Source organism: Spea bombifrons, chromosome 3 (assembly GCF_027358695.1).
Source record: "Spea bombifrons isolate aSpeBom1 chromosome 3, aSpeBom1.2.pri, whole genome shotgun sequence".
Taxonomy (NCBI): domain Eukaryota; kingdom Metazoa; phylum Chordata; class Amphibia; order Anura; family Pelobatidae; genus Spea; species Spea bombifrons.
Window position 1 is genome coordinate 110,190,722 of NC_071089.1, and position 21,079 is coordinate 110,211,800.

The 21,079-nt window shown below is 40.2% G+C and overlaps 1 protein-coding gene across 1 annotated transcript in view; it reads right to left on the reverse strand.

Moving 5' to 3' along the window:
• NBAS (NBAS subunit of NRZ tethering complex) overlaps nt 1–21,079 on the reverse strand; it is a 253,053-nt gene that overhangs the window by 147,623 nt on the left and 84,351 nt on the right. Inside the window, exons 30-31 of the mRNA XM_053461340.1 lie at nt 18,093–18,322; nt 11,617–11,729 (exon numbers count right to left, since the gene is read on the reverse strand). Of these exons, the coding sequence (XP_053317315.1) occupies nt 11,617–11,729; nt 18,093–18,322 (343 nt within the window). The remainder of the gene's footprint in view (nt 1–11,616; nt 11,730–18,092; nt 18,323–21,079) is intronic.

The following is a 21,079-nucleotide window of genomic DNA, read 5'->3' on the forward strand; positions in this document are numbered from 1 at the left end:
TTTAGGGTTAATTTAGGAGCAGCTGTGGTTAATGGGGTGTTTGGGGTTAATTTGAGGCAGTTGTGGTTAATGGTGTGTTTAGGGTTAATTTAGGGGATGCTGTGGTTGATGGGGTCTTTAGGGTTAATTTAGGGGATGCTGTGGTTAAGGGGGTGTTAAGGGTTAATTTAGGGGCAGTTATGGTTAATGGGGAGTTTAGGGTTAATTTAGGGGAATCTAAATCCTGGGGGCAGTGAAGTGACATATCTGGGGGTATAAGGCATATACAGTATATAAGGCATATGTGGGGAGGGCAGTGTGGCATGTCTGGGGAGGACGGAGTGGTGTATCAGGGTGTATAAGGCATATCTGGGGGTAGAGAAGTGGCATGTCTGGGGAGGATGGAGTGGGGTATCAGGGGATATAAGGCGTATCAGGCACAGTGGCAGATGTGGGAGGCAGCGTGGAGTGGCAGATGTGGGAGGCAGCGTGGAATGGCATATGTGGGAGGCAGCGTGGCATATGTGGGAGGCATTGTGGAGTGGCAGATGTGGGAGGCAGCATGGCGTGGCATATGTGGGGAGGGCAGGGTGGCATGTCTGGGGAGGATGGAGTGGTGTTTCAGGGGGTATAAGGCGTATCAGGCACAGTGGCATGTGAGGGGTAGAGTGGAGTGGCAGATGTGGGAGGCAGCGTGGCAGATGTGGGAGGCAGCGTGGCGTGGCAGATGTGGGAGGCAGCGTGGAGTGGCAGATGTGGGAGGCAGCGTGGAGTGGCAGATGTGGGAGGCAGCGTGGAGTGCTGTGGTAGGCAGCGTGGCATATGTGGGGGGGCAGCATGGCATGTCTGGGAGGCAGCGTAGCAAGCCTGGGCTCAAATGTGCATTTATTGGGGGGCTGGTTGGGAAATAAAGACATGAAATGTATTATCAAAGTTTTTTTATTCTGCTGTTTGTATTTAACATCATTTGTTTAGTAAATTATTTTAAATAAATGAAAAATTTACATTCATTTTTTTTATCCGATTAATCGAAAAAATAATCGGCCAACTAATCGATTATTAAAATAATCGTTAGTTGCAGCCCTAATTTTAATCAATACGCTCTGCTCAGGAACAACGAATGGGTTGTCGTCTCTTAAAACCATCTCCTAAGCGCATCATTTTGTATTCGTACTCATATTTTTGCTGAAGATGCCCCAAAATCAATGTAGCCCCTATAATGAAGTCAGTAAATCAAACACGCGTGGGGTTTCTGGGCTCGAGCAATTTTCCAAGACTCAACAACAAAAAGCGTAGACATTTATCATAGTTGAAAAGCACCCGACAAAGAAACAGATGTTCCACGTCGACAATAAGCAAGAAGAATCCAGATGCTAAACCCACAAAGAGGATAATGAAAGAGTTATAATATCACAAACTGTATACAACCATTATACCTAATCAACATGTGCGCCTGAATAGTCCTAAAGTAGAACAAAACAAGAAGAACAAAGTGAACACCTGCAGGCACCTATTATTGCGCAAGAAACCTTTGGTACCTGTCCTAGACATATTGATTTTTTCCAGTAAGAAGACATCAGACGAAGAAAACAGTCTTTGGAATTAGTTGGCTTGCCGAATATATAATACGGATGGAACCACAACAAAGAGGGGCTAACCACCTACCCAAAGGATATTGATAGAGAAACAGGAGAGAATATTAATACAGAACGCAGAAGGAATATCTAGTGTGGCTTCGCTGCCTACAGTGTTGAGCTGGACGCCCTGGTGGCTGAAGGTGGAACTGCATGTTACCCCACGCCTGAAAACATAAGCTAAAACAGGGGGCAAAACATTCTCCGTCTCTGACATTCCTGTTAAAAAATAGAGAGAATTTTGTTTATTCATTTTTTTTTTTTTTTAAACCCTGCTCTCTGATTATTCTTGGTGATCATGGGCTTGTTATAAAATATTTAACGTCGGTAATTTGCGCTGATGCCTTATGCTTTGTCTGTTTTTAGAACAGATGTTTTATTGTCTCGGCTTTTGCATATATAAATCGTTTGCCGCAGTAAAAAGAATATTGAAAAGGTTGGTTCAATCAGTTGCACTCCATGGAGGACGCCAATGCTATAAAACCATACACAACTTGAAGCTACTAATCGCGCCCGTGTACAATACATATTTCTTTCATAACTCAGGCACATAGAAACATTTGGCAGAAGAGACATATTCAAGCGGCGCGTACATTATTAATTCCATCGTTACTTAACAGCATTTTTTTTTGTAATATATTTTGCAGTAAAAACCTATGTATTAAACATGTAGCGATATTAAAAGAACATTAACGCGGAATACAAGAGTCTTTCGTATAAGAGGAAATATTGCAACAAAAACAGACGTGACTTTTAATTATTATTTCACTAGGAAAATATTTAAACTGACTTCCCTATTGTCTTTTTTTTTCTTCTATGCACCCCCCAGAAATATTCTCTCTCATCTAAAATTTAATGTGGCACAAATTATTAAACGGTAGAAAGCATAATAATAACACTCTCATATTGGAGTCGGATCGCATGTTGTTTTTAAATACAAGGAGCCGGGTTTTAAAGAGTTTTTCGTTAAAAGGTAAAACGTGAGGGTTTGAAATCTCATTCCGGACGCTCCATAGAAATGAAATTCAGAGGTATTTAAATTAGGAAATCGAAAACATCAACATCTTATAATTGGTAAACTCCAATACGGGCAGTGGTGCAAGATGATCCGTATATGTTTTAACCCCTTAATGACAAGGCCCGTACATGTACGGGCTCAAAATGCATTGTTTTCAATGGGTTTAGGGACCACCCATTGTCCTTAAGGGGTTAAATATATACCTTTGGGGAAAACAGATAAAAGAAGCCTAAACTACAGATTTTAGGGAATTCCTCCTAGGAAAGGGATCTCCACGTTTCTAATAAAAGTAAAATGCCTTATTCCAACCAGAAGGAATGGTGAAGTTGATTAAATCGGTAAAATTTCATGAACGTCAACTACACACTTAAAACTACAAACTCTCCATTTAGTGAATAAGCCCCAAAGCTACATTATAAGAGCCTTGTTTGTTGTCTGTGTACAAAACAGTATTGTGTCAGTTTAATTTCTATGAGCTGCCCAAAGTACTGAAAACTCAGACTTTTTATTGTAAAAAAATGTCATAATATTAATTTCTTTTCTATTTTTTAAGAAAGAACATTTCATTTTTCAATAGCTTTCTAATGGACTTTCCCGTATAGCTGAAGCAAATCATACCAGGGGAATGGATTCTGTTTCCTAATTCAGTGAACTTTCTAAACGCAGGTCTAAAAGCTCACTTTGTGAAAAGGGCTTTTATGCACAGAGAAGAGGGATCGAGACTTCACATATTTAAAGAAATGTCATACCATAGTGCAACGGCTGCAAGGAACGAATACATTTCAGCCCACAATGAAATGGAACATTAAAGGATACGGTTACAGACCCCGAGCAGGAAGGCAGGTAAAAGGTAGCTAGAAATTAATACTGCTAAAAATAAAAACTAGAAACGCTACAAACATTAAGAGCTATTATAATTTAGTATTCCTCACATGTAATATGTGAACCAAACTCCTATCAATCCTCAGAGAGTCAATGGCCCCCAAAATCAAAAGCTCATTTTGCATTATATCATGTTTTTAGGGAGCTGCATATTAGCCGTTTAATGTCCTAGATCTGTTATCTTGGCCAAATCTACCAAAAACAAGCTCACTAGTTATCACACTGCCTGCGGGAAGCAAAAGAACGGCACCCAGATCTGCAGAGTGTTTCACCTGGAAGATACAGGGCATAGGGGAAGTGGGGCGGACACTGATTTTATTATTTTTTTTTTTTTTCAATTTTAAAAAAATGACTGTTGCTTTAATATGCAATACATTCTACTTGGCCTTTTACACATGTAAAAAAAATATTAAGAGGCACATTAGTTAAGTTGTAGTCAACAGCCACAATGTTCCGATGACAAAGTGGTTACTTGAAAACATGGCAAAATAGTACTCATATGTTGAAGACGCACTGAAATCTTTAGGATCCTTGGGGGCGGTCTTAGATCTGCGAGATCCCTGAGGGTGGTTTTAGGTCTGAGTAGGTAAGAGTGGCAACTTGGTTCCACTTACTCCGCACCTCTTCTAAATCCAGCTTCATTCTATTTCCCATAAGGAAGTGGGGAATGGAGAGCTCTGGGGACGATGCTGAGGAAATAATATACCTAGTATTTAATTTGTCTTCTTTCAAGCTTGGTATTGAGAGGGGGTGGTTTTCCTCCATTGTGCGCTACCCATCTCTATACCAAAGCATTGTTTTTCATTATGTCTTGTGGCTTTTAGTACAACCCCTTTGCCAATCACAGGAGAAAACACACCATCATTTCTCTGACTGAGGCTCCTAATATGCCCCATTCACATGGCAACACAAATGCCCCGTGAAATATACATTAAAAATTGACGTAGTTCTGAAACATAGTGTTGGCAAAAGTATTCCTGAAAAATAAGTTCGGACTTACCCGACAAACAGCGGTGACATCCCACGATGAACCCCTTCCTCCATTGTTTTGCGTCCTGGCTTATCTCAAGGTGGAAGTCCACGTGACCGCTGTACATTGGATTCCTTGAGTAGGCACTCACGCAAATGCCGTCACCGCAAAGCTTTTACCAAGGTTCAACCACTTCATGACCTCGGATGAACGCGGAAGTAAGTTATTTAAACCTATAGTCTGCAGTCTGACATTGCCCTTAATTGGTGTCTCTTCGGTGCCGCTTGTGTGTGTTCAGTTTCACTCAGTTTGATGTATCTGTTTTGATTCTGACCCGGCTAGCCCAGCTACCTCGTTCCTGTCTTCTGATTCGGCTTCTGTTAACTTCCCAAACTGGTTCTGTCCCGGCTTGCTTGTGACTCAGCTTCTGCTGGCTGTTCGGCTTCTGACGTTCCAGATTCTTGGGCCCAATTCATTGACTGGTCCAGTTGTTCCTGTGTTTCCTATCGCTGTCGTTGGCGTGACGATACATTATCATTGGTCATTGATGCCCATGGATATCCATCGTTTTACATGTCGCTAATCAAACTAGCTTAGTATGTGTTTTCTGGAGTAATAATATTTGCATCATGTCTAGTGGTTAGTGCATTACGGTGGATGCAATACGCGAAGTCCCGGTCTCCATGCCCAGGCAGTAGCCTTAGAACAAAGTAAGGAGGCACAATGTACCTTGGAAAGAGATTTGGGCAGGTAAGCGCATCAGTGCGATCCAGGCACAGGCCGAGATCAAGACAAGTGTATTCCCAGAATGAAAATATTACAAAGGCAGGCAAAAGGAAACAAGTCCAGAGCATAGCTCCCAGCAACAGCTGGCTTGGTACAGAATAAAGAACGTTGTACTCCAGCTGGATGCTTGTGCTGAATCCTGACAGTTTTTATGCCAGAATATCTTGAAAAAGATTTGTATAATAACACAGCTGAAAGCAACATAGTTTAAAAGCACATAAAAAGTGAAGCTCTGCGTTCAGCTAATCATCTTCTCCTCTACTATTACTCGCGTACAATACAATGGTGAAAGGGGTTATTATTATTCCTCCATAAGGGTAAACTCTCTGATGCATGCCATCTGCAGAGTACATACAAAAACCGCTACTTTCTGGAGGCACTAATGACTACAACTCCACACTGCTATTTTTTTTTACTACTTTTTTTTTTGTAGCATTCTGTATAATGTTCCCCAGTTCCCTACATGTCATAAACCATAGGCGCTAATAAAATGAACATTATCTGCTACAAATGACAACACAGATCCAGGATATGCAGAGAGCCGCGGAAATGTGCCGCTACCGGGAGCGCCCTGTGTGCTGACATTTTCACACGGTCATTAAAACAAATGAAGGTGAGACGGGGTAACACCGTGCTTCAGATAAAGTTGTGCTGTTCTGCGCGCTGACCTTTTACATCCAGCGGAAAGCCGAGCGTAAGGATGAGCAATGATCAGAAAATTAACTCCATTTGTCAGCTGACACAGGGCAAGCGATTATTCCTCTTGAGTTCATGTATGGCTGGCTAGTTTTTAGACATTATTGTGATGTTATAGGTGAACATCATTAAAAGTAACACAACTTTGACAAAGACAGTGACGAGGCGGGTGAAGACTCACCTTAAACACAAACAGGTAGGCAGGGGAGTGGGGTATTGGAAGGATTACCCTTTATTGTTTGCCAACATGAAATTGGTTTATATTTAGCATTTTTATAAAATTACTATTTACCCCTAAAGCCTATACATTTCAGAGTATAACATTGTAAATTATTAATAGAAATGTTTAGCACTTTTTGTTCGGCTCAGCAAACTCTGCAGGATGGATGGGAAGTGCACCCATTGAAATCAATGGAAGTGCTTTCCTGTTAGTGATTGGCTGCTTCAAGCAGTCAATCAGGGAGAAGAACCATCAAGCCACAGAGGAGAAGGGCAGTTGCAGCTCTGTATCTGCAGCTTCAGCCTTAGGTAAATGCTGTATTTTTCTGATTTTTTAAAGCACATTAAAAAACTACTATAATCTACATTATTATTATTATTATCTTTTATTTATATAGCGCCAACAATTTACGCAGCACTTCTTGCAATACATATATTCAAGGGGTCTGACAAGACTAGAATTGCCAGACTAAGACAAACCGATACATTAGATAGAGAGGGACCGGCTCACAAGCTTACAATCGACATGGGGCAAGGAGGAACATAAGGTATGGAGTGAGAGGTAGTGGGGGGTTGTACAGGAGGCAGGTAAATTCTAGCTACATAGATGGTACGCTTCTCTGAGGAAGTGGGTTTTGCATTCTTCTTTAATGGGGAAATTCACAATTAATTTGGCAACGATTTCTTCGCCGAATGAACAGGATTTAGTAGACAGCCTGGCTCTTAAACCATGTCGGTTCCTCCTCCTTCGTCAGTGCAGTTGATTTACGAAAAGCTAAAGCTCTGACTGCGAGTAGAACTAGTGTGCTCTGAAGCAGATTATCGTTCCGTGAGCTGTCTAAATCCCCACCAACATTTAGAAGTGTACTTAATAACCCTTCAATGTAATGTTCTATAGGATAATTACTGCCAAATGAAGCTTGATTGATACGGCTGCTTTTTATATTCACAATGACACATTCATTAAACCAAATTTGGAAATATTTGGATTGCGGTTCTTTAGCACGATCAGGAAAAAGTAGACAAAATGAAAAAAAAGTGAACTTCTTTCCTTAAAGTTTAATTGACAGGTATATTCTATCTTATTTATTAGCTTAGAATGGATATTAGTGCATCCAGTGGTCTATAGCTTTAAGACACACATTAATGAAACAGAATATATATATAATATATATATATAATATATTCTTCTAAATGTCTCTCTCGATTACATACACTATCAAGAGGTCATAAAGTCATATAAATTAAGCTAAGCGCTGCCCCAAATCACAAACCCTTAAACAAGTATCCCATATTACTGCTTCAAGCCACCAAGCACGGTCACAAAAGTGCTCAGAGAGAAAGCAATTGAACTGCCGTCTGCGCATACTCATTAGACCCCTAGAGTTGGAGATGGCTAGTGGAGACCATGTGCAGTGGTCCTGCAAGCCAGAAACCGGGGTGGGGGGGGGTGAAGCAGCAGAGAGATGAAGAATTGTAAGAGAACAAAGTTAGTGTGGTACTTAGGAAGTGGGGAGTTTGTAAGTGTTAGTTAGAGGTAAAAAATAAATAAAAACACAAAAACAAATAAAAAAAAAGTTAAAATAAATGAAAATCATGTAGGCATATAGCTTGTTTATCAAATCGGGCAACTGTATATCATTTCTATACCTGTACAAATGTGAATAGCTGTGTTTGTTTTGTTGATGTTTCCCTTTTTTGGACTATTATTCAGAAAAAAATAATGCCTTAAATACAGCATGTATAAAAATGGTTTTAAAAGAATGTCCTACTTGTGCAGAAAAATGAATATGTAATATGTGAGAGTTTACTAGAAGTTGAAGAAATACATAGTAAAGTCGTAGTACGCCTGTCGTGTAAAATAGACCTGGTTTTGATGGGACAAAAAAATACATAAATTCCGCATTTCATATCACAAAAGCTTGCTGGAAAATATATATCTAAAGTAATTTTACTCTAAAAGAGCTACGGAAAATTTCAGCGGGTGTCAGAGGCATTTCGGTGAAAACGGAAAATGTTGTTTCTTCTCGCTGAAGTCTGGAAGGAGCACATATATTAGCTTCTTCCCACGAGGGGATCTGATTGTGGAAAACAGGAAAAGAAATGCAAAATGCAATATGTTTTCTGAAAAGTGGACAATTTCCTCCTCATTTCCTGTGATAATCCGCAATCTGCCATCTACTTATGGGTGTTAGACAGACGCGCGGACAAAAAATGCATCTTTTATTTAGTAAAGCACAGGTATATAGCACCGGAGAAGGGGTCAGAAATGGTAAAAATAAATGCGTCACAGCCAACGGAAAAAAAGTATATATTACATTTATTCTAAGGGCTGAAACGCGCCAGACATGGAACATTTGGACACTCGGCAAAAAATAAAATCAATTCAGTTATTCTTTCCCTAGTCTCACAACAGTAACGGAGACTAAAAACCTAAACTATTCAACAAGAAGCTGAGAGGGTGCTGGATACGTGGAACAGCCTTCAGCAGAAGTGGTCGAGCGTCATACAGTCAATATAAACATGCATGGGATAGGCATACAGATATCCTGAATCTAAGACAAGATCAACGACTGGTTAAGGTCGGAGTCTTTATTTTAGAAAAATGGGCTGAACGGGTTCAGGGTTCCATTTGAAAAAAAATGAAAGTCCCTGAGACCTGTAGGTGTCTGACATTTAATAACTAATTTACAAAATATGACCATAGATACATAGATCACAGAATCATCCTTTCTTCAACAAATACACATTAACCTGCGCTGCACACACAACACAGGCTTATAAAAACAACAACCAAAGTTAAATATATGTGTGGCACAATTATTGGCACTCTTTTGGTCGATACTTTGTGCTACCCGTCTCTGCCAAGATAACAGCTCTGAGTCTTCTCCTATAATGTCCGACGAGGTTGGAGAACACATGGCGAGGGATCTGAGACCATATCCTCCTTACGGAATCTCTCCAGATCCTTCAAATTCCGAGGCTGATGCTGGTGGACTCTCCTCTTCCTGCTGGAAGGCCCAACCACTGCCCATTTTAAGCCTTCTGGCAGAGGCAGTCAGGTGTTCGTTTAATATCTGTTGATATTTCATAGAGTCCACGATGCCATGTATCCTAACAAAATGTCCAGGCAAGAAAAACAGCCCCAAAACCTTAAAGAGCTGCCGACGCCATATTTAACCATGGGAACGAGGTACTTTTCCATATGGCTACCTCTCTGTGTGCGCCAAACCCACCTCTGGTGTTTATCGCCAAACAGTATTTTTTTTCATCTGACCATAGAACCCAATCCTATTTTCAGTTTGCCAGACACTACCGGAACTTCACATGATTGACTTTGTTTTTGGATCAAAGCAGAGTCTTTGTTCTTGAAACACTTCCAAACAACTTGCGGTCATGTAAGCGATATCAGATTGTAGTTTTGGAGACTTTCGGACCCCAAGATGTAGCTAACTTATATACTTCTCCAGCTGTGATCCTTGGCCACTCAAACCATCCTCTTCACCGAGCATTGAGACAATATAGAGACGCGTCCTCTTCCAGGTGAATTCACAACATTTCCAGTTGAACTTCTTAATTATCACCCTGATGTGGGAAATGGGCAATCTCAATGCTTTAGCTATTTTTCTATAGCCACTTCCCATTTTGTGAATCATTTCGCCCCTCACCACAGCTATATTCCTTGGTCTTATCCATTGTAATGAATGACTAAGGGAATTTAGCCTATGTGTAACCTAATATTTACACCCCTGTGGAACACCCTGGTGTACTAAAAAAAAAATTTATCAATTGGAATATATTTCAAATATATTTTTTCTCATAAGAATTCACAGGGGTGCCAATAATTGTACTACACATATATTTAATATTTTGTATTTTTTTATTTTTGGGGGATAAATCTGTGTTGTGTTTGCAATTGTTTGATATCTGCAAGAGCCGAGTATTATTGTGTAATTTTTAAAGGAAAAAAAAAACTAAGTCATTTGTTCACAGATTTTTTTGTTCATATTTACCAAGGGTGCCAATATTAGCGGAGGGCTCTGTAAGTAATATGCTAACCAAACACATCAGAGGAAAGTATCACCGACTTTGAACTAGTATGACTTGAAGCCACGGTCCCCGAGGTCTTTCTGCTATAGAGAGCTGATGCTGCAATTAGCTTTCGCTAACATACGAATTTACAACAACCAAGAACGAAACTCAGACAACATTATCCCAAGCCGCTCGACGACTGACATCGGAAAGAATCCCAAAGCAGCGCAGCGCAGTAAGATCAACGGCTCCCGTATGAGGTATGGAAAACAAGGCAACTGAGAACATGCCCCCAGAGCTCCCCTTGGCCAAACTAATCATTTCTTAATGTCTGTGCCATTACACAGACGCGCAAGATTCTCATTTTAGCATCCACCTTCCGGCTCCTACTTTGAAGCATATTAATGGAGGGGGGGGCGTAGTTCTACCAAGAGAAACGACCCCAGAGGCTCTCCAGCCGGCAGCATCACAGAGAAGCTTACAGATGTTTGGATGTCACAAACGGAACACATTTCACGCACGGCGTTATGAAGGGGGAGGCTACCTCTAGGCAAAACAAGAACTCCACATACGAGACAATCTGAGTTCTCGTCTATGATTTACTAGCACATTTAAAATGGATTTGTTATGTCAGTTTTTCAATACACTGTTTTGAAATAACAGAAGAACATTTTAAAAAAAACTTTAAAGGGACAAAGGCTAGAGTCCCATGCAGCCTCCCAGATGAAGAATGCAGAATGAATGTTAAAGTACTTAGTGCCTTAATATCCATATGTTAACCGGCAGGGGAAAAAGTACTCACCTTAAGGAGAAGCTGCAGACCCTCAGACCGGTCTTGAGATCATTGCGAGCCTAGAACTCTTATGTTAGTTAGCCCTGGAGCTGGCCGCCAGTGAGTATACCACTCGTGCGCACTGGCAAGCACTGGCATGTATTTGGCATGTCTTGTTGAAGGACTGACAGAAACATACATAAGGGAATTCTGCTGAATCCCGCTGGGCATTTGCACGGGAAAGAAACCGGTAATTTGGGGCACTCAGCTGTTACATGCATTAAACTGCACACACTGGCTGGAATATCCTTTTAATGAACTTCATGGCACACACGGGTGTTAAAATGTTAGGTGCAAAGACGGGTGTCTCATGGCTGGGCATGATCATTGTGTAGAGTGGCATCTGGTCACAAGACTGCATTATAGGATGAGTCTGGGAGTCTACGGTAGAATTGGGTTGGACTATCCGGCCAAAAATTACATCTTCAGGATTTGCTCTACGGCTGAAAAATGTGTGGGAGGCAACCTACGGACCACCTATGGTGGGACATGAAGTGCAACAATATCAGCCACAAACGTAACTTATTGGGAAGGCAACAGTGAACATATTAAGCAGAAGTGACTATACCTTGCAAGGGCAAAATCTTCACTCCAAACTCTTCGAGGTAACTAAGAGAACGAATCAGATCAAGTTCCTCCTGGATAGCACTGGGGCAATCGGTGATGAGCTGTAAGCAGCATCTGAAAAAGGAGGATTCAGGGAATTACATACATGCATTTGCATAGTTACAAAGCGGCAACTCATCAGACATATTTAACACAGATAGAGGCAACCCTTTAAAAAGAAACCGGCGGTAAAACTTACAATGAAATACACTCGTTTCCAGGCTAAAACAAGAGTCAGGACTCAAGACCACAATCAACTGGCCCAAGAGAAGATGAGTCTTTAGCGAAGATGATATTTATTATCGGTGATGTAAAGTTACAGACTTTGGAGGTCCCACTAAGCAGATCAATACAGATGGAGTACACACTATCACCAACTTGTAATGGTTCTTCTTTTCTATGTACCCATGCAAATTATAAATATATATTTATTTATTTTTAAGGGCAGCTTCCTTTTGATATCATTCTAGATGTATAGTCCAACATTTAGTTTGAATAATACATTAAAATAATGAAATTATTAAAAAAGAATCCTATGAAAACAATCCCCAAGCGAGTTCAGTTGACCCAAATTGTACCAAATATATTCATAAATACCCCATATGTGTAGGATTTTATGGTTTTCTGATAGTTACGAGGGACAAAATGAAACGTTCCCTTTTCCAAACCTGACATTTTCAAATTTTGTTAGGATAATGTCTCATTTGGGACAAAACCCCCCTCAAAAGTATATTTTTGGAGAGAAGACAACCCATGGGTATTTCAGTATTTGGACAATTATCATGCAGCCATTTGTTCACCAATCCCTGGCAAAGTGAGCCACGACACTGATTTTCGTTGTTTTTGATCACTAACCTTTCCATGTTTGTTAGAATTGTTTGCACAGATTACATGCAACGGCAGAGAACCCCACCAAAAATCTATTCAGCCGCATCTCTAGATCTACCGAAATACCACACATGCATTGGTTTTTGTATAAAATGTTTAAAATGTACAGGGCGCGCTACATGACGCGCTACATGACGCGCTCATTTCACTGCTCAACGTGCAAGACTTCCAATGTGAGGAGGGGGAATGATGGTTCCAGAAGACCAGAGGCAATGGATGAGTGGTATCTCCTTGGATCCACGGTGATAGAGAGGTGAGAATGAATGTAAACAGGCGTGGAAAACGCATGAAGCAATGGCCGTCATCGTGACATCATGTTATTTGGATAGAGTAGTCCCATCACTGGGCAAGCGGCCTCCAGAAGACCCTCTCCGTTCCCCATGTCACGCTTCATGGGAAGTTGTCAACAGTCCTGATAAATGGTACATTTCCTGAGAAGCCTGGCCGTTAAGATTTTCCTGGCAAAAAGGTTGGAGGTATTGCGCCAAATTGCACAGATAACCCAGGCCAATTGTGTCTATGTGCTCGGGCTTCTAAACTGTCCGGGGAAATCTATGAACAGAAACGAATTAATTCTTGTCAAAGCGACGCAGCAAATCTATATGATTGTAAAGTGTATAAGTCCAAAGGGGTCTATAGAAATCCGGCAGGACTTTTACTGTTAATCTGCTGCAAATGGTGTTGAGTATTTGTGTTTTGCAGCGGGGTAACCTGTAGCCGGTAACATTATTACAAACTCAGGCAGCTATAAATCACATATCGCGTGCAGGTTAATAACTAATGACGGTGCCTTTCAATTAGCAGCTAATTAAGGTCCATTAACGAGTCCCATAATCATTATGCACGGTGAAAACACTTAATATTATGAATACTTGCTTACTGTTTGCCACCTGAAGTCGCGAAAACACCCGGAAACTGACAAATGAAAGCAGCTACCTGGTAATCCGCAGGCAACGCCGCATGCGATATTAGGAGATATTAAGTGCGGTTCCCCGGATGGAGGTGTAGAAGATGTCCCTAACCCTGTGCTCCTTGTTTAAATAGGATTTTAATAATGAATGAGAACGGGGTGAGCCGTGACACAGGATCTCACACATGTCCTATCTGTGAATAAACACAATGAACACAGAAATGCTACAACGTGATGTAAAATACTATAAATTCGTTTATTCCGCATTCCTCTCCCGGGGCTCAGAAGGCCGAGAGTCTGTGTACGCAGCCAGGGAGAACGGGGACACGGCACGGTCCTCGAGTATATTACAGACAATGGTGGCATTCCTCTCTGGAAGGAGTCGGAGGACTGTGGCCACTACTTGTTCCGCGGATTTGCTGATGCATGCAGAAGGACTATTCTTTCGGGGTTTTTTGGGCAATTTTGGAAATATTAATTTTGTCCTTTGGGACTGTTTCTGACCTTCTACATTGGATTTGAGCAGCATTTTTCTTAATGGTGTCCCTAGCAGGGTTATTTAGCTTTATGGGACATATGTTTACTGTGTTCGGTATGTGGATACATGTCTAACGAAATAATAAACAGGCATTATTTCATGAAACCAAGCATATACACCGATTGCAATTAATCCCAGGCTTCGCCCCAATATAGGGAGTTGTACCATTGCCTTGAGGGCCCTTTCTGATTGAGATGATTGAATAAAGTCGATCAAAGACTCTTTCATATATATATGATAGCAGGAGTGAGGCTGAAAGGTCTGCATTGGGGGGGGGTGTCACTCACTGCTGTGAAATCTGCCGCATGTCACTAAAGGGTTAATAACAGAACAATCCCTGCTATTTCAATCGAACGCTTTAGTGTCTGAGCGAGAAAACCGACCACCCCAAGGTCACAAATATCGATAGTGATCAACGCACAAGGTCACTCACTGGCGACCGTGACCGTCCGTCGCGTCTACATAAACGCATTTCATATTTAGCCTGCGCACCGAGCCGTACGTAACGCTCCATAAAGAAACGAGGGCTTCCTTTTTCATTAACAATGGAGGACGATCCAAAAAAAAAAAAAATAAAAAAAAAAAAAAAATCAATTGCTATCAACACCGTGTCAAGAGCAATTATGTCAAACAGAAAGGCAGGTCTCAGAAGGCTCAGGCTGACCGCTAGCCTATAAATACCTATCTTGTAGAGAATAATAACGCGATCCTTGAGAACGGAACACAAAGGATGCATTGAAACAGATATATGTTTTCAGGAAGATGTCGCCAATGTATTATTAAGGGAGGATTTTCTATTATTCGTGCCGTGCCTTGAATGAAAGAACGCGATGATTTCCTGCCACATCCGTCGCCCAGCTGCTGCTACCATTACAGATATTACATTATGGCATACCCGTCACTTTTTCATATAACATCTATATGCGTTACCCAAAACAGTCCTCTTCTGGCGTGAGCTGCTGTCCGGTTCTATTTCCACGTGTACAGCTTAACACAACTGGTCTAAAAGTCCTGGCTCCCCCAATTTTTAGATGGGCAATTCATAAAACGTGCATTTTTGGTAAAAAAAAAAAAAATAAATAACAAAAAACGTGCAGTGTTGGCATCAAGCTGGACCACTATTGAACTGATCGTGTTTCAGACTATTTTTCGTGAGTCCAGCTTATGTTTAACTCTTAAGGGTTAAAATGTTAATAATAATAATAATAATAATAATAATAATAATAAATAACACAAAAGACCAGGCGACGTCCCCTTTAATCAAACACTTACTGAAAATGTGTATTGCGCTTAAAGGGAACTCCTGCCATTTTTATTACTACTATCTGGCAAAAATTAGCTCAAAAATATTGTGCTGATTTTTTTTGTGTTTTTTTTTTGGATAATATAATGTTTTCAGGCAGCTGCATATTAGAAATGTGTATATATTCTGTTATTTTCGCATAATCTACTAGACAAACACCGTGACTTCTTATACAGTGGCAAACAATAGAAGGACTCAGTCTCGATAACCCCGCCAGACACTCCGACTAACAAGTCTATGCCATAAAAAAATCAGCTCAGTGTGGAGTTTCACCACTGATAATAACAGCAGCCTCTGGGTTTTCAGATAAAGGATGTTTATTGGAACAAAAAAAAATATAATAATAATAATAATATTTGTTTCTTAATGAGAAACTATATTAATGTAACCCAAAGAGAAAAATATATATTTTTTCCCTAATTAAATCACGCCTGCCCTGCCTGATGCCATCTGCTATTAATCAAGTATCTTGATGCTTATAAGACAGTGACGATGGCTGCGTTGCTCATTTTGATGCGGCTCGTGTTGCACCCAAAGCAATGCGACATATGGTTGCGCACATCATGTTCTGTCCCATCGAAGAGAATACACCTGCCTTCTAAAATCTTTAAAACCAATGACTCCCACTACAGCTGGAGCCCACCCCAATACCATATTCACGGTGACACAAGGTTCTTTTTGCCGCTGCTTCTAACGCTGCCATCTGTTACTGATAATGTAACGTATAGCAATCTCCCCATAGTGTCTCGCTTTACAAAACAGACTGTAAAAGGGGCTTAATGTGCGAAAGGCAATCCTGTCTTCCTTCGCTATGGTCAGAAGCAGCCATCACCTTGTTGAAGAAGTCAAAATTGACAAATGATGCTCCCTAAACATGGCAAATACTCCTGTTATGTTATGTAGAGCATTAAGAAAACCATAAAAGAACTTCAAGCTCACGCCAATCAGCAGACACCCTAAGGAACATTACGGAACCATTCACTATGACTTCACTGCACTAGACTGCAAGCTTTACGGAGTAGGAACACACAATAAGGGTAGTTCCAACACATTAGACCCTATCATGTTGGCTGGTCTGGGGAACACCTTCCCTACCCAAATTCATACCTTTCCGTTAGTGTCTTTCTCAGGAAGCTTGCCGTCTACATAATAACCTCAAAAGCTTTTTTTTTTATAAAGTGTCACACTATATTCTAATGCTTAAACTATCCCTAGCCCCATAGACCATATTAGTCATAACGTGGCATTCATTTTTAAATATCTCCATAGTAGGGTAATAAACTAGATATCCGAGGGATCCCTCTCAATGGAACAAACTAAGCTATTAGAAGATGTTTGTTGCAATGAAACATACTGCCACAAGGGGCAGACTGGAGTTCCTTTGTGTTCTCAATATGGCGTCCTGCCATAGTTAGTTCGTTGAGATAATTGATTTTAGATACATATGTCCAGGACACTTTATATGTTCGAATTTGACGGCGACTAATAAAACGCACCACTGAATGGACCATACCATTGGTTTTAAGGGCGATGATAAATAACAGAACCCCTAATAAAGATTACCATCAATGTTAAAAAGCAATGCTCCTTCAGCCATCCATATAACAGATAATAAAATGAATAAAAATACAGTAAGGGGTAATTATTTTAGGTACTTGTATATCAGATTAAACTTTTGGAAACTGCTTTGACTGTATTTTCTTTTTTAAGTTAAAAGGAAGTTATTTTTACAAAATGGGATATTATTTGGCAAATCCATAAAAGCAAACTGTGATATTCTGACCCTATACAAAACATAATTAAATCACTTTCAAAGTACAGAAATAACTAAGCCTGGCTTATTAAAACATAGTCAATACGATAAAACTTTTCTTGTTTAAATTCCGCTCTGTGAACTTGCATTATTGCTATACTCAGCGGAAGCGCCGCTAAATATTCCATTATACGCGCTGAATGCAACTTTGCACTAAAAGAGGGAGAACTTTCCTCCGAACACATCAGATGCATCCACCTGGGTTATTCAATTAGAGGTTTTGTCTGGGAGCTCTTTCAACAAACTCAAAGATTAAATTCAAAGAAAATGTTGTGAAATTCTGCTTTTTTTCCCCCCAAATAAACTTTATAGAATGGAGTATTCTAATAAGATTCACAACACATACTGGAGGAATATATATATATATATATATCTATATATATATACTAAACTGTTTCTCTTACAGCTTTTTATTTTCACAATCTTCGGTGCGGATTTTAGAGACAAAAATTATGTAGGAACAAATATAAGGTCAAGGTAATCAAGTTGAAAAAAATAATAATAAAAAAAAAAAAAAAAAAAAGCAGACAAAATTTGCATCCGAGATGTAGAACTTTGGGTTCCGTCACACAAAGGAAGTTTTTTTTAGGATAAAATGCTTAAAGTATTAAAGTAGCTTTGATTTCTAATATAAGTAATTTTGGAAATTGTATATATGGCTTTAACTAAACCTAAGAGGGGTATAAAAAATGGGGTACGCTCCCCTGGTATTCTTTGTGTTGTGCATATTTGCAGGTTCTAATCAAACCTTAGGTTTAACCCCCCTCTTGCCACACAGGAGCCTCATTAATGGTGTCATGAGAAGGCTCTGAATTGGTTGAGAGTCTGTGGGTTAAAATGCAGTGCAGTCCCACTGATTCAGCTCCTTGGTAAGTAATGTAGCCATGAAAAATTAGACAGAACTCAGCAAACGGGGTAATTTGATGGAATCCCCACAATTTATGCCGCATATTAGTAAACAAGTTACATGTAAATAATGAGGTTACCTGGCCAGTTCCATACAGTTGTCAATGAGCGTGGCGGATGAGTTGAAGTACTCTCTGCTTGCTGCCAGTACCAGTTCCAGGCTCTTCTCGTAGCTCACTCTGTACTGGGCTTTGCCTTTGGAGGAAACGCTTACCGGGAGATCTATAGACGCAGAACCGCAGTGCATCATGTGTCCGGCCAAGCGGATGTTCTCCAGGCGGCTCGAGCAAAGCAAACTCTCCGCAAATATCTGAAAAGTAAAGGGAAGCGTAAACGGCGGGTTTAACACAAACAGTTTAATGCAAACAGGGCCTGAGTAACCATTAAAAAAAAAAAAAAAGACCCGTCGGGCATCCGGCACAATCCAACTGATTTATATGCAACAGAGCCGTCTTGCTATTCTATATAAGTATTCATTAATATACAAGCTCTTCTATTGTGATTTTTTACAAATCCCACCTTTAATACTCCAAGAGAGAAAAAAAGGGAAACATTTTTAAGAAGAATAGTGCCTCCTATTTTATGTAATACTTTTATGTCATACTTTAGGGTACGCAATGCTTCGCAGTGTAATAGTTATGGTATAATAAAGACGAGGCACAATAAGTGTAGCGACATAAGAAAGCAGACATACAAACATTACAATCAGCGCACAACAGGGATGACTACACTAGGAAGGGACGTTTCTGCCCCGCAGAGCTTACAGTCCAAGTAGTAGTAAGGAGTTGGCTGACATACCGGTATAATCAAGCGGTATTAATTAATTAATTAAATCAGATTTTGAACTTGTTTTGTAATAGGTGAAGGAAATAGGAAACTGGTGAAATCTTAAGACTCACAATGGGTTAAAATATTTTAAAAAAGCTACTGTTAACAAAATATGCAGGTCATTTTTTTATGTTCTGCTGAATAATGTCTATTTATTATATGACAAACCAAACAGAAGCCAACAGCTTTTGAATTATGTAACTCACAAGCTTTTTAGCCTTAGGTGGCTGGCCAAGATGTAAAAGGTAAACCAAGATATATAAACGAAGAGTTAATAAAAGTATATTATGCAGCAAATAGGGAAAATCCACAAAGGACTTGTCAAGAGTGATCATTTTAATGTCCCTGGAGTACCATAGTTATGAGCAAGAGCCGTATTTATCTTCGGTGATGTCCTGAGGACAGCATCATCAGCCGCTTCCTCCCTGCCGCCTTTCTAGCTGGGTATCGGGATATGACGTCATATCCCAGTCCATCACTTTAAGGATGTGCGGCGCCAGGCGGAAGGAAACTATGGAGGGCCGCGTGGATTCAGCATAGTACTCCATAGTGTTAATGGGCCAGTCGGGTAGATCGGTGGTCATTGAGCAGTGGCACTACAGTGATCCTGATAGACCACTATCCTTCCAAGGGTCCCTTCTTTGGTACCCAAATCCCTCAGCAACTCAATAACATGCATAGGAACATCAGGAAATTGGTCTATAAATTAAAAAATGTCTACAAAATACGCTCCCTTAGTGTTTAAGTCAATACATAAATAGTAATCAATAGGTCACATGAGGCATCTCAGTGAGGCCCCGAGCCAAAATCCACACGCTCAAAGACCAAGTGTCTCTCTTTCGGCCCTCAGAAATCTTGGGATGTATGTATTCATTAGGCACAGCTCACCACCGTGACGCTTAAAGGGTTAAAATGATTGGATTTTTCCATTCTACATAATACATATATTTATGGTAACTTTAAGCTTAGAAATAAATAAATAAAACCTAAAATAAAAGATACCCATGGTTTTTCAGAGCAAAGCTAGCAATTCGCTGAAATACAACCCACGCTTCCCCCTCACCCCCCAACACATAGGAAAGTGTTCTAATAAAAATGAAAAATCTAATCAAAAACGCATTTAAAAAAAATAATGGTTTCTACTGCTGGGCAATGAGGTAGCACTAACATTGCATAAAAAAATAGATTTGGATCGTGGTGCCACATATTTTTTTTCCCATTCAGAGACATCTAAATCCAATACGTTTAACTCGTGAATTACAGGCTATGAGTTGAATCAAGCAGAGCGAGAATCATATGCAGATATTTCTATTGGAATAACAGGCCGTTATCGGGAGCACTGAAGCCCTCCAAAGAAGGCCACTCAATGGTCGTGGACATTCAAACATCCATTGAGAAAAAGAACGTACTTTAAAGCAAACTAGGCATAGGAAACAAAGAGTTGCTTCAAAGATCTCTAATGAGCAGTGGAACACATTAACAATTGCTGGAGCTTAACATTGTCCATCCTTCTTCTTTGGCCTACGGCGTTCCTTGGTCTCATCCTCTCATATCACCCCATCACAGATATCTGGAGAGTGTACATAGCTTTTTATGATGTCTTATACTGAGTGTTCACTTTGCACACCGCTTATCAGAAAAGTATTTGTGTTATTATTCCCCTGCATTTAGGGATAAATGTAAAATTGGCAGTCCTGGCTAAAATATGAAGGAACCAAACGAAAACATCCAAAAAAAAAAACACTGCACCACTACTTGTCATGGGCTACATTTTTTCTTTGATATGTACAAGGCGCATTTTGACTTTCATAGCGGTTGTGCACAGTACATACTTCCAGAGTCTCGACTCGTCTAACGCTGCATGTACTTGTATGAGAACATAGTCCATCTACCTCTACATAAATAATAAAAGTGACATCCTCTCACCATTACATTTCCCTGTGTGTCTGTTTTATGAGCGTAGAATTCTCCCACAATCGCTCAAACACCATACTTCTCCATACAGCCCACCTCTTAGGTCCATGCAACCCATTGAGCGTGTCATCTTCTAGTGGCCAACCTTTCCCTTCACTCCTGTTCAGGTCTTAAAGGTGGATTCTGGAGCAAAGTTCTAGAAGTGGAACAATCACTGTGGAAACCAATGCAATCTTCCGCCTGACATTCCCAGCTCTCTTATCGAAAAGTATTTTTGTAAACATGTTTCACTCAACTCAATATCATTAAATATCAAATTTGTACA